Source organism: Mixophyes fleayi, chromosome 11 (assembly GCF_038048845.1).
Source record: "Mixophyes fleayi isolate aMixFle1 chromosome 11, aMixFle1.hap1, whole genome shotgun sequence".
NCBI classification, from domain to species: Eukaryota; Metazoa; Chordata; class Amphibia; order Anura; family Limnodynastidae; genus Mixophyes; species Mixophyes fleayi.
Window position 1 is genome coordinate 76,742,375 of NC_134412.1, and position 27,885 is coordinate 76,770,259.

At 41.5% G+C, this 27,885-nt stretch overlaps 1 protein-coding gene across 1 annotated transcript; it reads left to right on the forward strand.

The window, feature by feature from the left end:
* The first annotated feature begins 1,393 nt into the window (after positions 1 to 1,393).
* On the forward strand, positions 1,394 to 26,886 carry SCNN1D (sodium channel epithelial 1 subunit delta). Its single transcript, XM_075189736.1, has 13 exons — positions 1,394 to 1,430; positions 3,121 to 3,443; positions 5,185 to 5,437; positions 7,024 to 7,211; positions 14,516 to 14,622; positions 15,993 to 16,156; positions 17,286 to 17,384; positions 18,589 to 18,706; positions 19,087 to 19,165; positions 19,985 to 20,042; positions 21,102 to 21,157; positions 22,883 to 22,958; positions 23,903 to 26,886. The coding sequence occupies exons 2-13, from the start codon at positions 3,133 to 3,135 to the stop codon at positions 24,167 to 24,169; spliced, it is 1,776 nt and encodes a 591-aa protein (XP_075045837.1). The 5' UTR covers positions 1,394 to 1,430; positions 3,121 to 3,132; the 3' UTR covers positions 24,170 to 26,886.
* Positions 26,887 to 27,885: the final 999 nt, after the last annotated feature.

The window sequence follows — 27,885 nt, forward strand, 5'->3', positions numbered from 1 at the left end:
TAAAATATGTTTAAAACCCCACCCGGCTGAAAACTTGATAGTAATGTTCAGTAAACCTCTCATGATGTGAATAGGGGTACATAATTGTCCACATAAATTGTGACCCACATTATGTGGTTAGAGGCTCGTCCTTAGCTGCAAATTGCCCTTTACAATGACATTCAACTATTAATAGTAACAGATATGATATCTATTCCTCTAATCTACAAGTGGTGTCTATTTACTACTACTACTAATAGTAATAATATTATCAACATTATTATTAACAATAACAATAATAATAATACAAAATAACTAATAGTAATAACAATGGTAGTAATAATAATAATATAAATAATATAAATAATTATTGTTATTATTACTATTATGATGATTATTATTATTACGGGACATGTATCACATCATTGTACAAATATCAATAAACATATATTCATAAACTGCAGACTGCAGAGATCCTACTACTGTTACTATAACCTTTATAAAACTTAACTACTAAACTTAACACTAAAAATAACGACACAAGACAACTGTTAATTTGACAAAATTTTGGTCACAATTTATTCAAATTTAAATTATGAATAGGTGGTGGAGAAGGCAAAATCCTGAGGCGGCCCAACCGACGTCAAAATACCAAACAATATATGGTCATCCGGCACTAACCACTGGAACCAGGACAAATCCTTTACGATTGGCCGGTGCTAAATCTGGCGTCAGCGTGACTACCCCTCTCTGGGCTCACAATGCCCCGCCCGTACGAGGCAGGTCAAGGGGTCCTGTTTTACAGGAACCAAGAGCCAAGATGCTTCGAAGAGGGTAGTGACCTGCGGCCAATCAGCGATAGCACCGTGTGAAACCGGTTACCGACTCACAAATGCCTTTGTGTCTGCTCTGCAATGGGAAAAATGATTAGTCATAAATCACACGCTACATATACGGGAGGGTGAGGTGGGATTTCCAGCATGGAAAGAGGATCCACATGCTTTACCTAGGGATATATACCCTGCAGGATGGAACCTCCCAACTACTTCTCCATTGGCTGGAACTAGAGAGAGGTTAACCCCGAAAGGGTAAGTACCATCGTTAACCCTATCATCTGCGTTTAAGGACGCAGATGATAGGGTTCACGCTTATGGCTTCACTTGTCAATATATTCAGCATAATTATAAACAAAAATCTGTATATGAGGAATATCTTTAAATCTGATTTATTATTAATTATTATCTTTATTATTATTTAAACATAGAGCATTGACAATAGACTTGTCTGTAACCTGATACAATGCACATTTATATGCATTCATATATTCAGACTCTGCTGCCACCTCCTCTATCAGCTGAACATCCTTCAGCCTTTATAAAGGAACCCGGCAGAGACACTAACATTCTGCCAGCACTCCCCACACACCAGTAGTACAAGGTGACCAGCATTAGGTAAGAGGACATTGCTCTCTTGTAGCCCGAGTGGATTGCTCTATCACATACATTTATCAGGCAGTTATTTCACTATCTTTATTGCTAAGAAACTGGTCTAGTGGGTGATGTTTCATTAACAAAATACTCTTACATTTTAGAGATAATTTCATTTAGTATTATATAAAATGAAATATCTAGGAATATAGCAGTTTGTATCAGTTTTGCAATCCATATTACAGTTGTACAGAGGACTTTGCTTGTCATTATTAACAAGTCAAACCAAATTTGGTCTCCTGTATTATATATATTGGACCATTTTATACGAAATATAAGTTATTTTTAGATTATTTGAACCAGAGTGTGGATGGTTTCTGAGGGAGTATGTGTAGACTTGCTGTCATTATACAATTACATAAACTTACAAATAAGTCCACTATTCTGCCTTTTTTCTTTGTTTTATTTTTTATTTTATTTTTTTGGGGTTTGATTGTTTTGTTAGATCTATTCATTTATTGCATAAGTCCCAACCACAACTGCTAGGAGACTTTTCCATGGATCTATCCAGGGGAGGGCTGGCAAATTTTAGCCTGGGGAAGGGACGCGACTCAGCAGCCTATTAGGAACATTTTAAAGGAAGAAAATGAAGGTGGCCCAGTGACCCAGCCCAAGGTAGCTCACTATGGGACCGGCCCAAGGGGCAGATGCCCCCCAGCCCAGCCTGGCCCTGGAACTATCATCCTTTCTATAAAACAGTGCTTATAAACCTTTGTTATTGTTGCTAAATAAACAATAATGTGTTAAACAAAGCATATGAAGAAACATAGAATGTAAAATAAAGGGTGTAAAGTACAGTTTCCAAACATATTTAAAAATGATGTGTGATTATCATGTAACATAGAAAAATAGAGTATATTTAATTACACTGCATATTCATATAGTAAATAAACATATAAGAGAGAGAGAGAGAGAGACACACATGTACATTATATATAGTACATTGCTCTGTATTTTTATTTCTGACAGTTTTGGTTTGTTTTAATCAGTGCAGATTATAATCTGTACTTTATTTTATATTATATACCAGTGATGGAAGTGGGGGTGTATACGGTGGTATGTCATACCGTCACTTCTGCTGCATTCATTGCAAAACTATCAAATTCCATTCACTTACATTCCCCAGTGGCGCACGCAGGGGGGGTTTCTGAGTCTCTAGAACCCCCCCCCTGCGCTAACTAAGTGGCCACTGTCCTATACAGCAGCCGCGGCGCTGTCAAAGAAGCGTCCGCGGCGGTGCTGTATTAGCACCACCGCGGACGCTTCTTAGACAGCCCTGTGGCTGCTGTATAGAACAGCGCTGGCGAAACAGAGCTGCTGCGGATGCGCAGCAGCTCTCTCTCGGTTTTTTTTTTTTGGGGTCGGCGGGGGGAAACCCCCCCCCGACAATCCTCCGTGCGCCCCTGATTCCCATTACATTTTCCATACTGCCGCTTCTAAATTTCCACTTCGACCACTGTTATTTTCTTTACTGCATATATCATTTGTTTAATATTTCCTTTTTCTTTAGAACTTTCTTTAGAACTTTCATTGAATTCCATGTTGTGTAGTAACCTAGTTGTTTATGGTTTTCTTTACTTCTTTCTGATTTTGACTTTGAGATCATTTGAAATGATTTTACTGTGTGGTTTTTATGCTCTCTCTCTTGTATCAGAAGACCCCGGATATGGAGTCCACAGAGACAGAGAAGACTGAAGAAGGCTGGATTGAGTTTTATGACGATTTCATGGACCTGTTTGAATTCTTCTGTGATAACACCACCATCCATGGCACCATCAGGCTGAACTGCTCCAGAAGGAATGCCATGAAGACCAGCTTTTGGGTGGTGCTTTTCTGTTGCTCTTTTGGGATGATGTACTGGCAGTTTGGTGACACCATCCATCAGTACTGGGCCTACCCCACCAGCTTAGCCATATCTCTACAGACAACCAAAAACACGTTTCCTGCTGTGACAATCTGCAACCTTAACCCTTACAGGTATTTCATTCACCGTGCGTCGTGCGGAACCAAATAAGGCAGGGTTTAACGTGTACCCATCACCTAGTGGAGGCAGCCATTTTCCGGGCTTAACTAATATTTAGCCTATCAGTTTACTGGAAAATTATTTAGGCACACAGGGGATAATGGAGAGATGAGCGCAAATGACTGTACTCAGAAAAAAAGTGTATTTACATGCATATATAATTATATATCATACTTACCAACTGTGCAATCTTGCCCTCTGGGAGATCCCAAAGTGAAGGGGGCGGGGATGACGTGGGAGGGCGGAAGGGGGCAGGGTAGTTGCATCTTATTGGTCACGCCCTGCAACGCAATGACGCAACAGCGTCTTTTTGCCTCAGGGGGCAGGTCCAAAAAATAACACGATTCAGCACAAATCGCCCCATTGAGGCTTCCATCCTGCCCACTTCACTAGGAAGTGGGTAGGATGCGGGTGAATTGCCTGCTCTCCTGGGAGACCTTCCCGGAATTCGGGAGTCTTCTGGGAGAGTGGGCAAATATAGTGTATATATACTGTATGTACACTTGATGCAAATACTAGTGATGTACTGGATAGATAGATATATATATATATATATATATATATATATATATATCACAAGATGTGTCCAGGTGTACATCAACAGTATACCCCACAATAGCGTAGCGATGCTGTAGAGAAAGCTTGGAGATGTGGATGTTAGTAGTAAATGAGAAAGTCCCTTTACCCCATTACTACACAATATAATAATGTAATGAAGCGTCATGTGCACAAGAGAGAATAATGACTTGACACTGTTATTCATAAATGTGAAAGTTGCATGTTCCATATAGATTATAGAATATACTTAAATACAAACACAAATACTAATATAAATTAAATTCAAACATCTCTTGTCTCCCCCTTTGACAATGTTGGAAACCTTCCTGCCGCAGTCCAAATAGAATTGTGAAGTTATGAGAATAGATCAGAGTCATCACTGCCTGTGGTTACTCCAGCACCTCCTGACATGTGTATCTGTATCTGTGCCAGGGGTTAGGTGAACACGACCATACTGTACTCGCCAGCCACTCCCCTCCCCTGTTAGCAATTAAATAAAGAGATTGCTAGGATCTTGTTATTGGATGGTTTGGAAGAATTACTTTTACAGTGTTGAAAATGACAAGCAACAAATCTAGGAGCTGTATATGTATATGAACATACAAATATATTTAATTGTTTATGCGTTGGAATGGTGAGTACACTATTTTAAAAACCTGTTGCAATCTGCATACATTTGGTGTAACCCATGACCCTCGAAATGATTACAGGTTTATGACACATTTGTACTACACTGCTAACATCTACTAATCGATTGGTTGCTATGGGACACAGCACTGCCTACAATGTTATCAAATAATTAATTTGGTGCCAAAGTAATGCTAGTTCTATATTCCACATCAACGCTGACTTTACCTGTAGGCTTGTTCCTATGATCCATCCAGGGTTTATGCCAATTCTCATGAGTATACTTCCTGCACTTGTCACAATCATCAATAGACTATTCTCCCATGCACTGATGCTGATTCACCTAGTGCAGACAGATGTTAAGCCGCGAGTGAGGACGTTTCATAATCGGGTTTGGAAGATCAAAAGATCTCATGAACTTGGAGTTGAAAAATAAAAAGAGAGTAGAGACCATTAATAGCAGCATTGTATCGTGTGTTCGCTAAACAGGTGTCTGCTATCTCCTCCTAGGTTTGATCAGGTTAATGAGTATCTTAACCAGTTGGACCACTTGGCGGAGGAAACTCTGAGTTCATTGTATGGTTATAATGCCTCCCTGTATAAAGCAAAGGAGATTGTAGATCTTGAAGATATTCTGGGAAATATAACCAGCCCGGTCAATGGACGTTTTCGATTAGACAACACAATAATGCTGCAAAAACTGGAAATAGATAACCCGAGCCAAACGATCGCTGGGAAGAGACCCAAAGTGGGATATAAGCTGGTAAGCAACAGCATTGCAAAATACATGAGAATTTCCCATAAGGTTTAGATTAATATACTCTTTTATAGAACCAGTACACAATAAACACACAAAAATAAGAAAATGTCTATTGCAATGATAATAACACTGAAGAAATCCACCATTGAATAAAAATACCAAATATTAGACCCATTGCAGCCCTAAATTATTATTAACAGTTCTGAGATCCTACAGGCAATAAAAGTTACTATTGAAGCTATACATTCATCTCTTCTTCCCCAACACCACCTAGGATTGGTAACCAACAGATCCTCCACCCATCTCAGCTTAAACCTGCATTATCTACCATTTAAACTGGTCATCATTTGTTGTGACTGTGGAAGGGGGTTGTGTGTAGTAGGACCAATCAGAAGGTCCAATATATGTGATCCTGGCTTCTGATTGGTCCATTCGTTCACTACCCTACCCTACCCCAAGAAAAAATCTAGCTCCTAACATTGTGAAGAAATCAACCTCCAGCATGTGAGGGGAATGCAATGATAAAAGTTCTATGCTTTGTCTAACATATGTTGGTATATTTTCATGCTGCTGCTTATAACGCTACTCAACTGTAACATGCTATATTTATGTTCTGAGTATCCTGGGGGGGGGGGGGGGGAACTCTCACCGCCATGTAAAACCAGATGGTAAAAATGACAAAGTTTGTGTTTTTGGAAAAAGGTGGGAATGCTCATGTCGGCAAATGCCAAAACTTTACTTAAAGTACTGCCTGCTATCACTACCACGCAACTATCCCCAACATTTACATTAATCTCTGAAATACCATCATTCAAACCTTATTTATGCCTTAAACAATTTGCGAGAGGACATTATGATTGAATTTCATATGTCCCAATTCTACACTGTAATTTACTCTATTATACTGGTATTTTTGCTGCAATAAATGTGTATTTCTAAATAATATGACCAGATAGTGAGAACTGTGTCCCATTCGAAGTATTGTCCAATACTCAATTGAAACTGCCAGCTGCATATCTCCCAGATTCTTAGAATAGCGCTATTTTGGCCCCGCCCAATGATGCAATTGCGGCATGGACCAAAATGACATGATTTGCGGTGCCACTCCCCCCTGCACTTACCCTTATAATTATTTTTAAAAGTTGGCAAGGATGCATAAGCTTACCCTTATAAATAGTTACAATCACACAAAAGTGTGACAGAAATGTTATTACAAACAGAGCAGAACCGGTATCTGCACTTTTGCAGCTCTGCAAATATCTCTTTCGAGCTATAACAATTACAGCCCTTTCACATATTTAAGTAATCAACAACCAGTTCATGTTGTACACAACATGTTTGAACACACAGCACAATCTATCATGGTATCCTAATTTCCCAATAGACACAAGTTGGTCTTGTTCACTTTTACGCAGCGTTACCTTATTGGCGTTCCCACGCAGGTACCTCTGCGTACAGCACGTTTTCAAAGAGAGGACATTTTAAAAGCACTTATGTGTACGAGACCAAGAGCTCAAATTTGTAGACACCGTCAACTGTGGTCACTAAAATCAGATGTCTATGTTATTTTTTATGTTCTACTTTAACAGTGCAATTCTTCTGGCGGAGATTGCTACTACCGCTCATTCTGGTCAGGAGTGGACGCCTTACATGAGTGGTACCAGTTCCATTTCATGAACATCATGTCCAAAATTCCTCTGGTCCTTCAGATCCCAGATAATAAGTTTATGGAGAAGTTTATTCTAACCTGTGATTTCAATGGGAACCCTTGTGACAGGTTTGTTCCTTAAATTCCTGTAAAGTTGTTTTTATGTGGAAGATAAATCTATAACCTGTATAAGACTTTTCTCTATATGCAATGATGGCAGAGGATGGTCTTGGGGCAGCTCGATCGGGGAGAGGATTTAAGGGGAAGACTAATATAAAGAATTCATTCAAATCATTCCTGTAAATGTCTATATTCTGGTTTCTGCCTCATTGGTAAAATCAAACAAAATATCCATCAACTGTCCCTATTTAAGTTGGACAGTTCCAATTTCTGCTGTCAGCAAGGGGTGGAGTTTAGCAATTTAGAGTGGGAACTTACCATTTAGGCTAGGTACACACTGGAGGTATTTCAGCTGATTATCGGGCCAATCACCCGATAAACAATCGCTTGGCCACATATCGCGTTAGTGTGTATAATCACACGATGAACGACAATCGTTCCAAAGTGCTGATTGTCGTTTTATGTGGTTGGTTGTACTGTGTAATAATCTCGTTCCAATCACCTTCCGATCCTGCAGTGTGTATGTACTCATGATCACCATAGAGTTTACAGAGTCATGGTCTTTTCAGCCAATGTCAGCAATGAACATGTCCCGGTGACTAACTGTAGAGAGTGCTGTAGATGGATAATGAGTTCTGAGACTAAATATTTTGTTTCAGAGTCACAGAAGCTAACGAAATTAGTTATGACATGTGGATAGTTATAACAAGGCAGTTAAGCAGTGTGACAGAGATCTGTAGGTAAATCGTGTTAGTGTCTCACAGCACTGGGGTCATGAGTTCAATTCCCGACCATGGCCTTATCTGTGTGGAGTTTGTATGTTCTCCCCGTGTTTGCGTGGGTTTCCTCCGGGTGCTTCAGTTTCCTCCCTCACTCCAAAAACATACTAGTAGGTTAATTGGCTGCTATCAAATTGACCCTAGTCTCTCTCTCTGTCTGTCTGTCTGTCTGTGTGTGAGAATTTAGACTGTAAGCTCCATTGGGTCAGGGACTGATGTACAGCGCTGCGGAATTAGTGGTGCTATATAAATAAATGGTGATGATGATGATGATGATGATGTGTATGCATGAATCGCCTGACCGGTCGGACCTTCAGTCATACGAACAATCGTTGTAGATAACAGATTGGGCAGAAAATTCTCCCGTGTCTTAGTCTTAGGGGGGACTAGGGAGAGATCTGGCTTTGCATAAAATGATAAATATCACTTACACCTTTTACTTATTATTTCTACATATTTAAAATAAAATACACATATCTGGTATTGTTATACTTAGGAGATCCAGCGTATTAAGTTGTTAAGTAAATTAATAGCCTTGGGCCAACTGCGTAAAAGTTACAAAAAGCAGAACTTGAAAGCGTAGCTTTTTCCAAATGTTGCATTATTTCTCCCTTTATAATGGACTATGGGGTCTATTGAACAAGGTTGGACTGCCGCTGTCCTTGTTAAACAGACTCCCCTATGCTGTCCGCAGGGAAGCTTGGCCAGAAGCCCCTGACGATAGCTATTGCCTGCAATACCCAGCAATAGTCTTTACCAGGGGCTTTATTAACTAGAGAGAAGCCCTAAATAGTGTTTTTGTCCCTTTGTTAAATAGCTAGACCCGTATGTTATGAAAAGAAAGCTCTATCTAAAATTATTTCCGCTAAACAAATACAAAATGTCTTAGTCAGGTAGGGGGAGCCCCCAGGTCATGACGTGGAAATACCTGTTAGTATCGTACTATAATAAATGTGTTTATAGAACCTACGTAGTTTATCTTAGGATCACAGCTAGAAACAAGTCATAGTCCAATCACGCTACACATACTAATATTTTACTGCTTCACTATGTGTTATAGACGGGAACAAAAACATGTCCCTGAATCTCCAGCCAGTACAAGAATAAAAACCATTAAGATAAATCATAACTATCGTCACTATTCACTTTATTCCCACATAACGAGCTCTGCCTCTTCTAACGATCTTCTAAGAATTTATGAGGCATTAAGGCACTAGAATGGGAGCTCCGTCACACAGGTGCTTTCCAGGCTTCTATGTTTCTCACGAGATTAGTTAAAGGGAACCTTATATTGTTAAAAATAGACAGGAAAAACCATATAAAGTAATTCAATATTTATAATAATAATAGAATGTTTGCCTGCCTGGGTGGGGTGACTCAGTATATTGTTCCTGAGATTTGGGGTTTTCATTCAATTTCTCTAACTGTGATATTAGATACCAGTTACATTCATATGTTTATTGCCTGCAATATTTGGTACATAAGTAATGTTCTTCATGTACGTAACAGGTAACTGATATTGTCTGATACTTTCAACCTATGAAAGACTGCTATTCAATACTCAGAGACCACAGTCATGCTGCATTGCATTTGTAATAAGGTATTTATGGGCATTAGCAATGCTATCATTAGAGGATATTAGGCCATCGCCTAGGGAGCGATGGTTTATGGGGCACCTAAAATAGTCACAAAATGTCATTCTTTCAGTGTTTTGAGAGTCCTTGTGGGCAGGGCTGCCACCAGAAACTATGGGGCCCAGTACTAATGAATCTGGCAGTGCCCCCCACCCCTATCCCTCTTTGCCGTACCTGCCCCCCTCCCTGTGCGGCATTCATGGCCCCTCCCATCATCACATTACATGCTCCACTCCCCTATCACATTACATGCTCCACTCCCCCTTCACATTACATGCTCCACTCCAACATCACATTACATGCTCCACTCCCCTATCACATTACATGCTCCACTCCCCCATCACATTACATGCTCCGCCCCCCTTCACATTATATGCTCCACTCCCCACATCACATTACACGCTCCGCTCTCCCCTCATCACATTACATGCTCCACTCCCCCGTCACATTACACGCTCTGCTCTCCCCTCATCACATTACATGCTCCGCTCCCCCCTTCACATTACATGCTCCACTCCCCCATCACATTACATGCTCCACTCCCCCTTCACATTACATGCTCCACTCCCCCATCACATTACATGCTCCACTCCCCCATCACATTACATGCTCCACTCCCCCCATCACATTACATGCTCCGCTCTCCCCTCATCACATTACATGCTCCACTCCCCCCATCACATTACACGCTCTGCTCTCCCCTCATCACATTACATGCTCCGCTCCCCCCTTCACATTACATGCTCCACTCCCCCATCACATTACATGCTCCACTCCCCCATCACATTACATGCTCCACTCCCCCTTCACATTACACGCTCTGCTCTCCCCTCATCACATTACATGCTCCGCTCCCCCCTTCACATTACATGCTCCACTCCCCCATCACATTACATGCTCCACTCCCCCTTCACATTACATGCTCCACTCCCCCATCACATTACATGCTCCACTCCCCCATCACATTACATGCTCCACTCCCCCATCACATTACATGCTCCACTCCCCCGTCACATTACACGCTCTGCTCTCCCCTCATCACATTACATGCTCCGCTCCCCCCTTCACATTACATGCTCCACTCCCCCATCACATTACATGCTCCACTCCCCCTTCACATTACATGCTCCACTCCCCCATCACATTACATGCTCCACTCCCCCATCACATTACATGCTCCACTCCCCCCATCACATTACATGCTCCGCTCTCCCCTCATCACATTACATGCTCCACTCCCCCCATCACATTACACGCTCTGCTCTCCCCTCATCACATTACATGCTCCGCTCCCCCCTTCACATTACATGCTCCACTCCCCCATCACATTACATGCTCCACTCCCCCATCACATTACATGCTCCACTCCCCCATCACATTACATGCTCCACTCCCCCCATCACATTACATGCTCCGCTCTCCCCTCATCACATTACATGCTCCACTCCCCCCATCACATTACACGCTCTGCTCTCCCCTCATCACATTACATGCTCCGCTCCCCCCTTCACATTACATGCTCCACTCCCCCATCACATTACATGCTCCACTCCCCCTTCATATTACATGCTCCACTCCCCCATCACATTACATGCTCCACTCCCCCATCACATTACATGCTCCACTCCCCCTTCACATTACATGCTCCACTCCCCCATCACATTACATGCTCCACTCCCCCATCACATTACATGCTCCACTCCCCCATCACATTACATGCTCCACTCCCCCTTCACATTACATGCTCCGCCCCCTTCACATTATATGCTCCACTCCCCCATCACATTACATGCTCCACTCCCCCCTTCACATTACATGCTTCACTCCCCCTTCACATTACATGCTCCACTCCCCCTTCACATTACATGCTCCACTCCAACATCACATTACATGCTCCACTCCCCTATCACATTACATGCTCCACTCCCCCATCACATTACATGCTCCGCCCCCCCTTCACATTATACGCTCCACTCCCCACATCACATTACACGCTCCGCTCTCTCCTCATCACATTACATGCTCCACTCCCCCCATCACATTACACGCTCTGCTCTCCCCTCATCACATTACATGCTCCGCTCCCCCCTTCACATTACATGCTCCACTCCCCCATCACATTACATGCTCCACTCCCCCATCACATTACATGCTCCATTCCCCCTTCATATTACATGCTCCACTCCCCCATCACATTACATGCTCCACTACCCCATCACATTACATGCTCCACTCCCCCTTCACATTACATGCTCCGCCCCCTTCACATTACATGCTCCACTCACCCATCACATTACATGCTCCACTCCCCCATCACATTACATGCTCCACTCCCCCATCACATTACATGCTCCACTCCCCCATCACATTACATGCTCCACTCCCCCCTTCACATTACATGCTCCGCCCCCCTTCACATTACATGCTCCACTCCCCCATCACATTACATGCTCCACTCCCCCATCACATTACATGCTCCACCCCCCCATCACATTACATGCTCCACTCCCCCATCACATTACACACTCTGCTCTCCCCTCATCACATTACATGCTCCACTCCCCCCATCACATTACACGCTCTGCTCTCCCCTCCCCTCATCACATTACACGCTCAACTCCGCCCCATCACATGCTCCACTCCCCCCTTCACATTACATGCTCCACTCCCCCATCACATTACATGCTCCACTCCCCCATCACATTACATGCTCCACCCCCCCCATCACATTACATGCTCCACTCCCCCATCACATTACACACTCTGCTCTCCCCTCATCACATTACATTCTCCACTCCCCCCATCACATTACACGCTCTGCTCTCCCCTCCCCTCATCACATTACACGCTCAACTCCGCCCCATCACATTACATGCTCCACTCCCTCCTATCACATCATCATCAACATATATTTATATAGCGCCAGCAAATTCCGTAGCGCTTTACAATTGGGAACAAACACTAATAAAACAATACTGGGTAATACATACAGACAGAGAGGTAAGAGGGCCCTGCTCACAAGCTTGCAATCTATGGGACAATGGGAGTTTGAAACACAAGAGCACGTACTACATGATATTGCACACTGGACCAGCTAGAATGCAAAAGGTAAAAAGTATTGAATGGGCTGTGTGATCAGTCACACAGCAAAGTTGGTCAGAGGGTTGTTGTCTTGTGTTAGCTGTGTAGAGGGTGAGGAGATGTATGCTGGTACAATTTTGTTGACATCCTTGTAAGTTAGTAGAAGAATTTTATATTGGATTCGTTGAAAAACAGGCAACCAATGTAGAGACTGACAGAGTGGCTCAGCAGAGGAAGAACGGTTTGCAAGGAAAATCAATCTAGCCGCTGCGTGAAAAATAGATTGTAGGGGTTCAAGTCTGATTTTGGGAAGACCAGTAAGGAGGGAATTGCAATAGTCAATGCAGGAGATGATGTAACGGATTACTGGATACACTACTAACCTTGATTAGCGCTGGCTTACCTGAGGCGCGGAGTCTAACGATCTCCCCGGTATTCACCAAGAACCGCCGCAAGGCGGGATGGGCTTTGCTGCCAGGAGTCGCAGGTCGCGGTCCTCAGGTTTGCCTCAAGATGTAGTACAGCGGAATAGGAGCAGGATGAGAATAGTCGGACAGGCCGGGTTGGTACACAAGTAGGCAATGTAGACAGATACGGGAGACAATCTCGGAGTCAATCAAACCGGGTCGGTACACGGGTCACCAGAACAGATGCGAAGTCAGCTAGCCGGGTCAGTACACAGAGATGGCAGATAAACTTGTAGAGGAAGGAGCGTCAAACAATCCGGGTCAGGAGCACAGGCAATCAGGAAGGTCAGCAAGCCGGGTCGGTACACAGGGGTAACAGAGTCCAGAAGGGTTAGCAAGCCGGGTCGGTACACAGGAGATCAATACACACAAGGAGCTGAGACCAGGAGGACACAGGAATCAGGAGCCAGGAACAGGTAAGTTGCTCTGACACTTCTAGAGTGTCAGAGCGCTGTTTAAATAGGAAGTCCAGATTTGAATTCCCCGCCCAGGTCTGGCGGTCATGTGACCGCCGAACCCGGAAGTGTGGCTTCCGGGTCCGACGGAGCGGCGGGGGAGCGGAGGAAAGGTAAGTATCGTTACAGATGATGAGTGCATGAATTAAGGTTTTTGCAGTGTCCTATGTGAGATATGTGCGTTTTCTGGAAATGTTCTTTAGATGTATGTAACATGATTTAGACATAGAGTTGATGTGGGGAATAAATGATAGTTGTGAGTCAAGGATTACACCTAGGCTGCGAGCTTGCGGTCATGTTATCAACAGAAATAGAAATGTCAGGCAGGAAGCTTCTGTTTTTGGGTGGGAATAGTATTAATTCAGTTTTTGAAAGATTGAGTTTGAGTTGATGAGATGACATCCAAGATGAAATGGCAGAAAGACAGTCAGTAACGCGAGACAACACAGATGGTGAAAGATCAGGAGAGGATAGATAAATGTGTGTGTCATCCACATAGAGATGATACTGAAATCCAATGGAGCTTATTAGTTTTCCAAGAGAAGTGGTGTAGATATAGCAGAGGACCTAGGACTGAGCCTTGTGGTACTCCAACTGATAAAGGAAGTGGAGCAGAAGTGGATCCAGAGAAATTAACACTGAAAGAGAGATTAGATAGGTAGGATGAGAACCAGGATACAGAGGTAAGAAGGCTCTCCCCGCAGACTTACAATCTATGGGATAGGTTTGCTCTTTCATTAGTGTCCCAGAGAACTAGTTGTGCCCGGGGTCTAGTAAGAGGTGGATTTTATGGCCTTAGCAAACTCAGGTAACAGATTTCCTGACTTTTTTTATTTTAAATTGATGGGCCTACTACAGTCTTGTATCCAAAATAATGATATTATTGTTTCCCAACAGGGATTCCACACATTTCCATCACCCAACCTATGGAACATGCTTTACTCTTAATGGGAACCAAAATAACGGAAGCGTTTGGGCTACAGTGAAACCTGGCAAGAAGTATGGTAAGTGTTTGTTACAATTCAGATACCTGTATTAATCCTGATTAGCACAGGCAGACAACAGACGCAGAGTCTAACGGATTCCCCGGTGTTCACCAAGAACCACCGCAAGGCGGGATGGGCTTAGCTGCCAGGAATCCACAGATCGCGGCCCTCAGGATTGTCTCAGAATGTAACACTAGGTCTGAATACTTGACAAAGATCAGGTAGAGAGTAGTCAGACACGCCAGGAACTGGTACACTGGAATCAGGCCAAGAGTAGTCAGACATGCCAGGAACTGGTACACAGAGATCAGGTAGAGAGTAGTCATACACGCCAGGAACTGGTACACTGAGATCAGGTAGAGAGTAGTCAGAGATGCCAGTAACTGGTACACTGGAATCAGGCCAAGAGTAGTCAGACATGCCAGGAACTGGTACACAGAGATCAGGTAGAGAGTAGTCATACACGCCAGGAACTGGTACACTGGAATCAGGCCAAGAGTAGTCACACACACGCCAGGAACTGGTACATGGAGATCAGGTAGAGAGTAGTCAGACATGCCAGTAACTGGTACACTGGAATCAGGCCAAGAGTGGTCAGACATGCCAGGAACTGGTACACGGAGATCAGGTAGAGAGTAGTCATACACGCCAGGAACTGGTACACTGGAATCAGGCCAAGAGTAGTCACACACACGCCAGGAACTGGTACATGGAGATCAGGTAGAGAGTAGTCAGACATGCTGGTAACTGGTACACGGAGATCAGGTAGAGAGTAGTCATACACGCCAGGAACTGGTACACTGGAATCAGGCCAAGAGTAGTCAGACATGCCAGGAACTGGTACACGGAGATCAGGTAGAGAGTAGTCATACACGCCAGGAACTGGTACACTGGAATCAGTCCAAGAGTAGTCACACACACGCCAGGAACTGGTACATGGAGATCAGGTAGAGAGTAGTCAGACTCACCAGGAACTGGTACACTGGTGATTACTGGTAAAAAGTTCAAGCAGCGAAGTACACAAGGATGTTCCACAGACTTGGTCAGACAGGCTTGATAAATAAATATGCAGTTATATACATGGTCGTATGTCTGTGAGATTTCACCATCATGTTGTGGTTGCATTTATTGTTGTTGAAAATAATTTGAAACCACGTTCAACATAAAGATGCTTCTATTTTGTGTGGAATGTTGATGGAATGGGACAAATCCTAAGGGACTATGAACATCATATATTACTTTTGTACAATTCATCTTATTAACACGCTAAAATGGATGATAGCTTTCAGAACATGTTATATTGGGTTTTTAAATATAAAGAAAGAAAGTGATATTATAAAGAAAATACTGTGACTATTGCCTAACTCTTAACTGTATTTCATTTTTAGGACTATCCTTAACGGTTACAACAGACCAAAACGATAACATGCCACTTTTGTCAACAGCAGCAGGTGCTTTGGTCTTGGTTCACAATCCTCACCAGCCCCCTCTAGTGGAGCATGAAGGATTTGAAATACGGCCAGGAACTGAGACTTCTATAAGTATTAGACAGGTCAGTGGGTTGACTTACAATGATAAATTATATTGTCAACCTATAGTTATTTTTTGATGTGTGTCATAGTTTTATTGGATTTTTAAATAATTGGATTCCGTTCACACAAAAATTCTTACAACACATATGATCTTCCCCATGGTAACTTTGCCTAGCATTCAATGATGTTGTTTCTTGTCATGTATGTAAAATGCATTGCAGCTTACATCTGTTACATGTGTTACTGCTCCCTATAAAATTAGTTGATAGTAACTAAAATAAAATAGAAAACATCAGTAGCAACAGGGACACCTGCAGGCTATACACTGTTACTACATCCCATTAAAATAAAACATTTACAAGTATGTTCATAAATTCGGCATACTCACCAATACACCCTTGTTTTTCTTACAGCAACTACAACTACGGCATGAATGATTTTTCAAAACGGATAGTTTGCCTAAACCATATGTTATATACATTTTTGGCTATATCACTTATTTGTGATGTGAAATGTTTTGCCATACCTATATACTATCCAGTTACTGTATTATGACTAAAGCACTGTATTTTCTTATATAGTGTTACATGTGTGAAAGTAAAAGTGCTCTTTTTATCTTGTAAAGGCAGTTCTTGGTTGGGGCCTGATTAAGGGTCCAGGTCGCTATAGACCAATATACTTGTAGTGCCCTCTTGCCGTCCATGATGGACTAAAGGCTAAAACAAACTTGTTTCATTAAAGTCACAATTTAATTGAGGTGTGACCGAGTACTACTGAGAATGATGGTGTAGGGGGTGGAAGGCTGTCAAACCTGCGCCTGTCAACCATCCCTATCTCTCCTACTCGCGTATCCTCAAGCGTCACCCAAGTATGCCTCATTGTCTTCAGCCTTTACCATGAAAATACGTCAAGATAAAAACATTACTACATTTTTATTCCATGTTTTCTTTTTACCTTGAAGAACAACTATACTCTTATATTTTAAAAATGAATTTCAAATGTGTACCTGTCACAATTTTGCCCCCCAAAAGCCTTGCGCTCTATGCTGTAGCCTAGTCATCCTATTGGATAATCAGGCACTGACATTGGTGCACATACCACAATGTAATTATGTACAATGTAAATGAACAACTTCTACTTTTATTCCAGGATCAGGTGGACCGTTTAGGAGAACCCTACACGGACTGTACATTCGATGGGGGTAATTTAGACTTCCATCTATTGTACAATTCATCTTATACGCTACAGGTGAGCTCAAAAACAACATTTTCCGTAAATGTAAGCACAGCGACTGTTCAAATTCTCTGGTCGGGACTGTGTACAATGTTCTCAGCAAACTGTAGTTGAAGGGGCCATAGACAGTATGTTCCTCTAAAGGCAGAAGTGTTGCAGACCAGACAGCCCAGTGGTAAGAAAGAAGGACGATGAAAATGGAAATGAACAGTGGATTTCTCTTTTATAAAACACATGATTATGTACATATGGTTTGGTTGAATAGACGATAATTTGAATGTATGGACAGGTGGATGAATGACTGAATATATAACTGACATTGGCCAGCCCTATCCATATATATTCATATAAATATGGTCCACAGAAAAATAATAATATAATAACAATATTAATAATAATGCAAGGGGCACCAACTCCATTAAAGCAGTAGCCAACTCCACTTGGCCACCAAAGTTAAACTATATGACACTGCAGGGGCGGATCTAGAAAAGTATCCTACCCGGGGCGATTTAGGGGGGGCGATTTAGGCCCCGCCCCCTTTTTGACTTCAAGGCTGCACAATATGTGCAGGTCCACTCGGCAGTGACAATGTGCTGCCCGGCTCCTCTGCTAGGGGGGGCGATCCCCCCCCCCCCTGGATCCGCCACTGTGACACTGCAACACACTAATTACACTTTAAACAATCTATGAGGGTCTATTTATCATTGCTGGGCAATATGAAAGATTTTCTATCACTGCATATCATCATAATCACCATTTATTTATATAGCGCCACTAAATCCACAGCGTTGTACAGAGAAACCCACACAAATCACGGGGAGAACATACAAACTCCACACAGATAAGGCCATGGTAGGGAATTGAACTCATGACCCCAGTGCTGTCAGGCAGAAGTGCTAACCACTGAGCCACCGTGCTGCCATGTACTGCATCTGGACAATATACAATGCCACTGCAATGGGGTTCACAGACGTTCCTACAAAACGTATTTCTGGGGTCACAAAACTAAAACAGACACATTTCTATTAGCTTTATTACACATATCAATTAAATATGGAATTATCCTATAAGGCCACACTGAGAAAATGCATTTTTCCAAAGCGGATGTCTCAGTCTTCACTACAATTATAGTTTCTATGAACTTTTACGGCAGGAGGCGACATTGTGACAATTTGGGGATATTCTCCTTATAATCATTATTATTTCTCTTGTCTTGTAGGCTTGCCTGCAGTCCTGCTTTCAGTACAAAATGATAGAGCAGTGTGGATGTGGCTATTATTTCTATCCATTGCTTCCTGGGATGGAATATTGTGACTATAACAAGTATCCTGGTTGGGGTAAGACACAATTAAAAGCAAAAATTAAAATGGTTAACATTAAATTATAACGAAGGGCGTGTTCACAAATACACATTTACTGGCAGTGCAATCAGGTTCTCAAACACTGGAAACTTTCATATGTTCATGTTATTAATTGACATGTTGATGGGGTTCAGTGCACTGCCAGGGATCTTATATATTATAAACCCTGGCCCCATATTCCACCGGAACACCAATGCCTGCAGAAACCTTACAGCCGCCCCCTTCAGCAGCAAACGATAACATGTTCTAGAGATGAGCGGAATCGTGGCAACATTCTGCGGAATTTTAGCATCAGCGTCTAAATAATTCCAGATCACCAATTGTTCTGCTCTCACTTAATTCTCTCTTTATTCCAGGACACTGCTTCTATAAACTGTATGAAGACCTCTTAGATCATAGGCTCGCCTGTTTTACCAAGTGTCCAAAGCAGTGCAGGTAAGAGAGTCTCATACGCAACCAAACGCTCAATGCATCTACGTACACACAGCACACATACTACAGCCTACGATTTATGGAGGGGAACCGGGAGGGGAAGGGACCGCCCGTAGTCAATGTACAGTAAGGGCGTGCCAAACTCGAGCACACGCAGCAGCATCCGAATCAATCTTTGGGCATCTCAAAGTTACTTGTTTTTCTACAGGATCTCTTGCTCCAGCTAAAGGTCTAGTCTAAGTCCTGATCACCAGTGATCACAGTCTCATATGCATGGTATAACATGTGTTTGCAATCAAAAGCAACTGTAAAAATTTATTTTATGCTCAGTAGACATTAACAACATCCTAATAAATGTATTTCATTGAACAGGAATTTAAAATATAAACACTTTATTTTCTCCTTTTTTTTAAATGTTTTATCATTAAAACCTATATTATTAACAGGTGACATTAATTCAATATTTGTTTTCTGGTGCGTTCTTTGGCAAATTTATAATTCACATAGATATTGGATGTATCCTTGTTTAGTACAGCACAGCAGACCTACACCAGAATTCAACAGGGCACATATCTTGAGATTTGTGTCTTGAGGAAGTCCAGAGTGTGCAAAGCCTAAATACGTGTGTTTAATACTAAGCGCAGGTTGTGCTCAGTATGTGTACATTGATGAATCAAGCCCCAGGTGTATATTCAGTGATGAGATTAAGTTAAAAAAAATGTATGGAACAAAATACATGATTATTTACAACAACCAATTATGTAGAGGCAGATTTGTAAGTGCATTGGAAATAAATGTTTGTTATTCCTTTATTTTTAACAGTGAGACAATGTATCAACTGTCTGTAGGGTCTGCAAAATGGCCATCGTCTGTGTCTAAGGTGAGCACCAATCTTCCAGATATCCTTAATCATGACCACGTGAGTTAGTCTTTCTAAAGCATAAAACAGGAGGGATGAGGATGAATCATTCTCTGTTCTCGGATTAATCATCCAGTTTGCCAATTTACCCATAATATTGAGGAGAGGGCTACATTTGATAGAGGCAGTGTCATGATTTGAGTAGAGGAATGGAGGCAGCAGAGAGCCACAGACTGAGAATTACATAGTGGAAGCAGCAGGGTCTCCCAACAGCACAGAGTAGTGATATGAGGCTCCTGTCTCACTGATGCAGGAAGATTATGGTGTCAAATACACCTCTATATGAAAGGTCATCTATCCAAACATTTTTATTTCTTTTTGCTTGTTTAGTACGGTGATTATATTTTTAGATTGGAAAGACAATATATTATAATAACTGTTCATCTAAGCAGTTCCTTATTATTAGATTTTATTTTTAATAACTATTTTCTGGCACGTGCTAAATTATACAGGGTGACTGTAATGGGCTTGTATCGTGATGAGCGGTGAATTTGTTTCGGGGTGCCTGTAATACTGTTAATAGATCAATTTAGTTCCGCTTCAGTTCGAATGTAAGCCTGGTCACCTCCGGCATGCTGCCTTTTGACCAGAAGGCCTCCGTCCAGAACATATGTCTTATTTGGACTCTTCGGGCTAGATTTACTAAGCTGCGGGTTTGAAAAAGTGGGGATGTTGCCTATAGCTACCAATCAGATTCTAGCTGTCATTTTGTAGAAGGTACTAAATAAATGACAGCTAGAATCTGATTGGTTGCTATAGGCAACATCCCCACTTTTTCAAACCCGCAGCTTAGTAAATCTAGCCCTTCGTGTTTGACCGAATAGATTGAAAGAGACACCAATTGCAATGTTTGTACAATTTTAATCACCCAATGTAATATCTGGCCAAAGAAACAAAAAATATGTTTAGCCCAAGTATTACTTTAGGCAGAAGGTTTATTTTCAAAACTATTTCTTATATGATCTTATAATACATTAGAAAAAAAAATGTTAAGCTGTTTTTTCTTCCACACTGTTGCAGAATTGGATCTTCCAAACATTATCCAATCAGACTGGCTTTATCAGCAACAGCAATAGGTAAGACATAACACATAATTATCAATACTTCTGAATAAGAAAAAAACAGTATACAATTAGCTATGCCCCATATCCACCCAGACCACACCCCTAATCCAACTAACCACGCCCACGCCAATGGCCATGATATCAATTCAAGTTCACCACTACACTAATACATTAAGCATAAAGAGGCTGCAAAACAAAATATTTCTTACAACACAAACCCTGTCTAACAAGACTAATAAGAATATGACAAATATTCTTTAAATAAGCAAAACATTACTCGTAGATAGAAATATAGAAGACAATATTGTCAGTGTTCACCTTTAAACTGTATCTATTGCCTGCCCACAACAGAGGTATCATCATCATCATTATTTATTTATATAGCGCCAACATATTCCGTAGCGCTTTACAATTGGGGACAAACACAGTAAACTAATAAACAAACTGGGTAAAACAGACAAAGATGTGAGAAGGCCCTGCTCGCAAGCTTACAATCTATAGGACAATGGGAGTTTGATACCTGAGGCTAAGTCTACATTTTGCATTTCGGTCCAGCCAGACTGCAAAGGTAAAAGTGACTCATAAGCTAAATGTTCCTGTCACACAACAATGTTGGTCAGGGGGTAGTTGTCTTGTGAGAAATTGTGTAACGGATGGTAATAGAGTAATGTAGTGAGGTTAAGAGGGTGGTTGAGGAATATTATAAGCTTGTCTGAAGAGGTGGGTTTTTTAGAGAACACTTGAAAGCTTGTAGACCAGAGGAGAGTCTTACTGTGCGAGGGAGAGAATTCCATAGAGTGGGTGCAGCCCGAAAAAATTCCTGTAACTGGGAATGGGAGGATGTAATGAGGGTGGATGAGAGATGCAGATCTTTTGCAGAACGGAGTTGCCGAGTTGGGAGATATTTTAAGACAAGAGAGGAGATGTATGTTGGTGCAGCTTTGTTGATGGCCTTGTAGATTAGTAAAAGTATTTTATATTGGATTCTGTAGAAAACAGGCAACCAGTGTAGAGACTGACAGAGTGATTCAGCAGAGGAATAACGATTTGCAAGGAAAATCAATTATGCAGCTGCGCGCAAAATAGATTGTAGGGGTTTGAGTCTGTTTTGGGGAACACCAGTAAGGAGGGAATTGCAATAGTCAATGTGGGAGATAAGTGCAACAATTAAGGTTTTTGCAGTGTCTTGTGTGAGATATGTGCGTATTCCGGAAATGTTTTTTAGATGTATATAACATGATTTAGATATAGAGTCAGCTGATTTGTGGCTTGAACATACATCCTAGAGAATGAATAAGGTACTTGATGCCTCACACCTCACAGAGGTCACTGGCATCTAATGAATTCATTGCTTGAATATATGTTTAGCCTATAAAAATGGCTCCCTCCACCAAGGGCCGGCGACTAGTACAATTTAAAATTGCTGCTCTACCTGGAATTCATTACTTAAGAAGCCTCAGTCAAAAATGTCAAGGAAATATTAACCTCACAAACCTGAGAGTACAGACATTTGTATGAGCTCCCTACCTGTCACTTCACAGACCTCGAGCCTTCCTAGTACATTGTACATACATGCATGTGTATAGACACGTATATGCTGCACATTCATGTTCTGCGAGTCGTCTGTAAGTGATCATTGAGTGGCTGGTTTAAGCATTATAGCTCTCGGACACTGTAATTCTCATGTAATTGAGATGTAACGAATTATCATAAAGATGGTGATTTGTCTTATATTAGGAGCAGTGTTTCCAAGGTTAATGTGTACTTTCAAGAACTGAGTCTCCGGTCCTTTGCTGATGCACCTGCAATTAATGTAAGTATTCAAAATACACTTAAGTGTTGAAATAAGAGCTATATTTGATTTGAATCAAACTGTTCTATGTACACGTTGATGAAACAATGGTACTGTAAGGGTACTTAAAATAGGACTGTTTCCTATTCCCCAACTCCCTTAGTCAACCACATTCTCCAGTCTAACGACATTATAGTAGGACCGGTTTTACATAATAACCGCTAACAGCCTGTGTGTGCAATCACGCCAACTGAACTCCAGTGTAAGCCGGAATTGACTCCGCTGTCTGGCCTCGTTGGCGATCAGCCATGTGTGTTGCCAAATGAACGCGTGGCCTACTTTATGTTCTTCCACACTAAGAGACAGACCTACTGGGACTATTGCCAAAACTGGCCCTGGTCATAGAACAGCCTCAAAGTCACTGGGAAATGTAGGTGATGTAACACTCAAATCCTTATTAACGTGAATTAAACATATGCTGTATCATATATATATATATATATATATATATATATATATATATATATATATATATATACACATATATAGCTATATACATATATATCTATATCTATCTATATCTATCTCTATATATATATATATCTCTGTCTATCTATCAGGGCTGTAATTAGGGCTGTGCGACAGAGGCGATCGCCCAGGGCGCAACGCTGAAGGGGCGCAATTTGGGAATATTTTAGGTTAATTTGTTAAAAATTGAGGGCTAGGGGGGCGGCATTTCTCTTTCTCGCCCCAGGCTCTAGAATTCTAAGTTACGGCTCTGCTATCTATCTATCTATATTTTACACATACATTACTAAAGTGTGTGCCTTGAAAAAATCCCTACGTACTTCTATGGGATGGGAATACCTGGCTAGTGGAGATGGAGCAAAATTCAGTCTACAAATTCAAGCTATTGCTTTTGTTTGTTTGTTTTTTAAAACCATGTACTTTCCCCCCATCTACAGATTCATGATCTGCTTTCTACCATGGGAAACCAGTGGAGTTTTTGGTTTGGGTCTTCTGTGCTTTCGGTGGCTGAGATTGCCGAGTTGGTATTTGACGTTGCAGCCATGTCGATCATTGTAGGCTATCACAGGTATAGGAAGAAGAAGGCAGAACATCAGGATGATGCACCAGCATATGTGGCCAGAACAGACGGCATGACGGACCTTCACCAACCACCCATTGAATCGCTGGCTGGTAAACCTCTGCCAATTGAAAGCCCAGACTGACATAACTATTCAGAGGACAACATAGACTCAGAACCAACTTAGGTATATGAATATAATCATGGGAGATTTTAGGGTAGGCCTGGCAAGGGGTGCAAGACCAAAAAAATGTCGGTCCTGCCTTGGATGATAAATATTTCATGAAAATAAAAACCTTATTAATGTTGCAATAGTAAACTTTGTAATGTGAACCGAACAACAACTATGCAGTTGTATTGTATAGAGACAAGGACGTAACTACCGTCGGTGCTGAGGATGCAGTGGCTATAGGGCCCCAAAGATGAGGGGCCCCACCTCCCCTGCCCAAGCCTATGTGTACATTTGAGTCTTTCCCTACTGGGCGCTACCTGGGGGTCATTTCCAAAATTTTGCTATGAGGTCCACAAACGTTGCACCCCTGTATATATATTAATATGTTCAAAACTATATAGGGGGTTATTAACTAAGTGTAGCACAACGATATCAGAGCAAACCAATGTTCTATTTGTATACCGGGTGATGGGTGTCGGAATAGAGGCGATTTTTGGATTTTCAAGGGTCTCTTATATAGGGGTACAGAATGATTGTATATCTAACTTACTGTGATTTTTTTTTTTATATAGCAAAATGATTCACTGATCAGGGAGCATGGAGTTGGACATTAATTTGAACTTGTAGGCATTGGAGGGTACAAACAGGAGCTTTAAACTTAAGTCCATTTGGAAAAGGATGAGCCAGGCAACCTAATCCAACAACAGCTGAAGGTTGCTGTTCTCTGTTTTATAAGAATACTCTAAAATAAGGGTCTTCAATGTTTCAACGTGAGCCGTTCTTTTCAGTTTTATCCAGAGAACTGAAGGGTGTTCTACGGCTTACCTGCAGGTAGAGAGCCACAGATTGCCTAAGCGTGGTGTAAACTGCTCGACGATGTCAGAATATGAGCAGATAAACAACACACTATACAGCGAATCTGACCTTGTCTACGTTTCACACTATCACAATATCTTTTCCAGAAGGTATTCTTCTCATTTTTGTCCTTGGCGTGCTTCCTATACTATAAAATCATAAGTGCGATCACTCAGCAATCTCTTTCCCACCAGGAACCAGAACTAACTAGTCACCAGTCCAACAACATTTTCGGGATGTACTTTTACCCAGTTAAATGTTAACTAGCGCTTTCATTCTTAAGTATTTCTAAGGTATTAATGATGTTCCTAAACACACACTGCTAAGAAACCATCAACAATCACTTAATGGACTTTGATTTTATTCGGCTAGAACATTTGATTTTATCTGCTAACCTGATGTCACAAGATATTATTTAAGAAAAAACACCTCTGTGTACTTTTTTACAGGTTATATGGGCAAAATAGACTAAAATGGTTCTCTATGAGACGGTATCTAACTAGTACCTTATAGATCAGTTTCCTGATATTAGATAGCCAGATGTATATTGTCTTCTATCTACGCCTGGGCCACACCGGGACATCACATGCCCAATGTTATTGGTCTTGGACCGACTAGTGGCTGTGTACACACTACAGAAAATTTCTCCTGATATCATTAACTATTTTACGATTAAAAAAAAAAAAAAAAAGTCCTGATCAGCATGCCGACTAATGTGTACACACTATACGCGTTTTACCTTCAGATCTGTGCTCTTCATCTGTCATAACCATCGGCTGAAAAGATGGTGACTCTGCACACTCCATAGAGATCTATGGACACTGCCGGCCCTGAGTGCTTACACACTGCAGGATTGGAACGACATTGGTCCATCGTTGAATGAGATTTTTAGTCCGTTTATAAAATCAAATCAAACAATACGATGTGCTTTGGAACGAGAACCGGTCATCGCTGCAGCGCACACACTAATGTGATATCGGGCAGAATGATCCTTTACTGTGTGATTGGCCCGTTAATTGGCTAAAAATCCTGCAGTATGTACCCAACCTAAGTAGCATTTTCACTGAGGAATTAGTGGCGCTACATAAATAGCTGATAAGGATAGTAAAAGTTATCCTGGATTTTCATGACCCCTTTAGAAGTATATTACCCTCAGCTTTATGCCATTATGTAGTCAGGACCTCCTTGTTGACTTCTAATATCTTTATCATGTAAAGTAGGGAGTTAATTGGTATAGTATATTAACCTGCATTATTGTGGGATTGCCAGCAATGTATATAGTATGTATATTGTTTGGGACAAATGGTTCCATAATGCATTTATTTTATATTTTAATACACCTAACATAAAAATATTTAGATAATACCAAACTCACATTCCTGCTTAACGTTTCCCTCTTTCCCAGCGCATTTTTAAAATTGGGCAAATAAACTGAGGACGGCTATAGCTTTTCATTGTCACAGACCTGCAGAACTCCTCAGTCCCTTTTAATTCCTTTCTAATTTACAATGATCCCATACATACATTATCTCATACAATAGAACAGTTATCTGTCTGACAAAACTGCCAGGTGGCTTATTAAGTCATGAAAATGAAACTTTCATATTGATATGGATGTCTACAGGAAGTTATTGTATTGATGATATTTAAAATTGTAATCAATTAAAGAACTTTTACAAATTATATTAGTAGGAATCATCTCAATTTTCAGCTGTTACTAGCTTATCAATGTATTTGTCGCCAGTCGGCCTTCTTGCACAGAAATATATATTTAGTATAGGATCATATTGATTGTAATGTTGTATTTCCTCCTCCTCTTCCGTTAGATATTTTATGCAGTGTTTTGTAATATTTACAGACATTTTGACACATTATATACATGTGGTTGTACTATTAAAGTGTTTCAAATTTAAAAAAAATGTTCTGTGTCTCTCTAATCAGGTTAAATGTACAAATCAACAATTTTGCCTACAGCAGAGGTTTGAAACTGGTGTGTCGGGGTTTCAGCTAGGGTCCCTGAATCTGTTTTTTGAGGTCCTCTAATTGTCAGATATAGGAACCACCTGCGGCAGAGAGCACAGTGTGGGTTACCTGGGCTGCTCTAGGGGTGAGGAAGGTGAAGTTTGCTCTGACCTGATCATTTACATATCTCCTATTTCTTAATTGTCCCTGGACCCACTTGAAGCTTTATGTGTCCACATGAAAGAATGGGTAATTGGGGACGTGGCAGGATCACATGTGAGTGTGGTCAATTTTTTGCTAGCCGTGAATCTTTTCCTAGTGGTGAATCCTGCCACTGTTAAAAATATTTAACATTGCCAGGAATCATGCACTACTAGTACCACTAAACATAAAATAAATTCCCATGTGCATTTAATGCTTCAGGTTCCTTGAATGGAATCCTTAAACCCCCCACAAAGTCTTTCTCTACCAATAATGTCACCTCGCTGTCTGTAGATCTACTGCATCTATTTTCACTGACCTCGTGTCCTTTTCCATCAGGGTCCCCCTGACTTTGTCTTCCTCTCTTGAAGGATCTGCTTAAGCAGATGACCATCTCCACACCCCCCCAGCAGTCGCACCGAGATCTACACCCCCACTTACACAGACTCTCATTGTACAGCCAGCAGAGATCCCTCTTTGTTAATGATCATTACAGAAAACCCCAACTTCACTCAGATGCTAATGTCCAAGTTATCCTATGTCCAATCTGGACAGGTTCCCTTCCTGAGCCTGTACTGCTCATAGTAGTGTATGTACCCCCGGACTTTCCTCCCCAATAACACTAGCTAGGATAGCAAAAGCCTTGAACCAATGGACAAGCATTTTAGGGA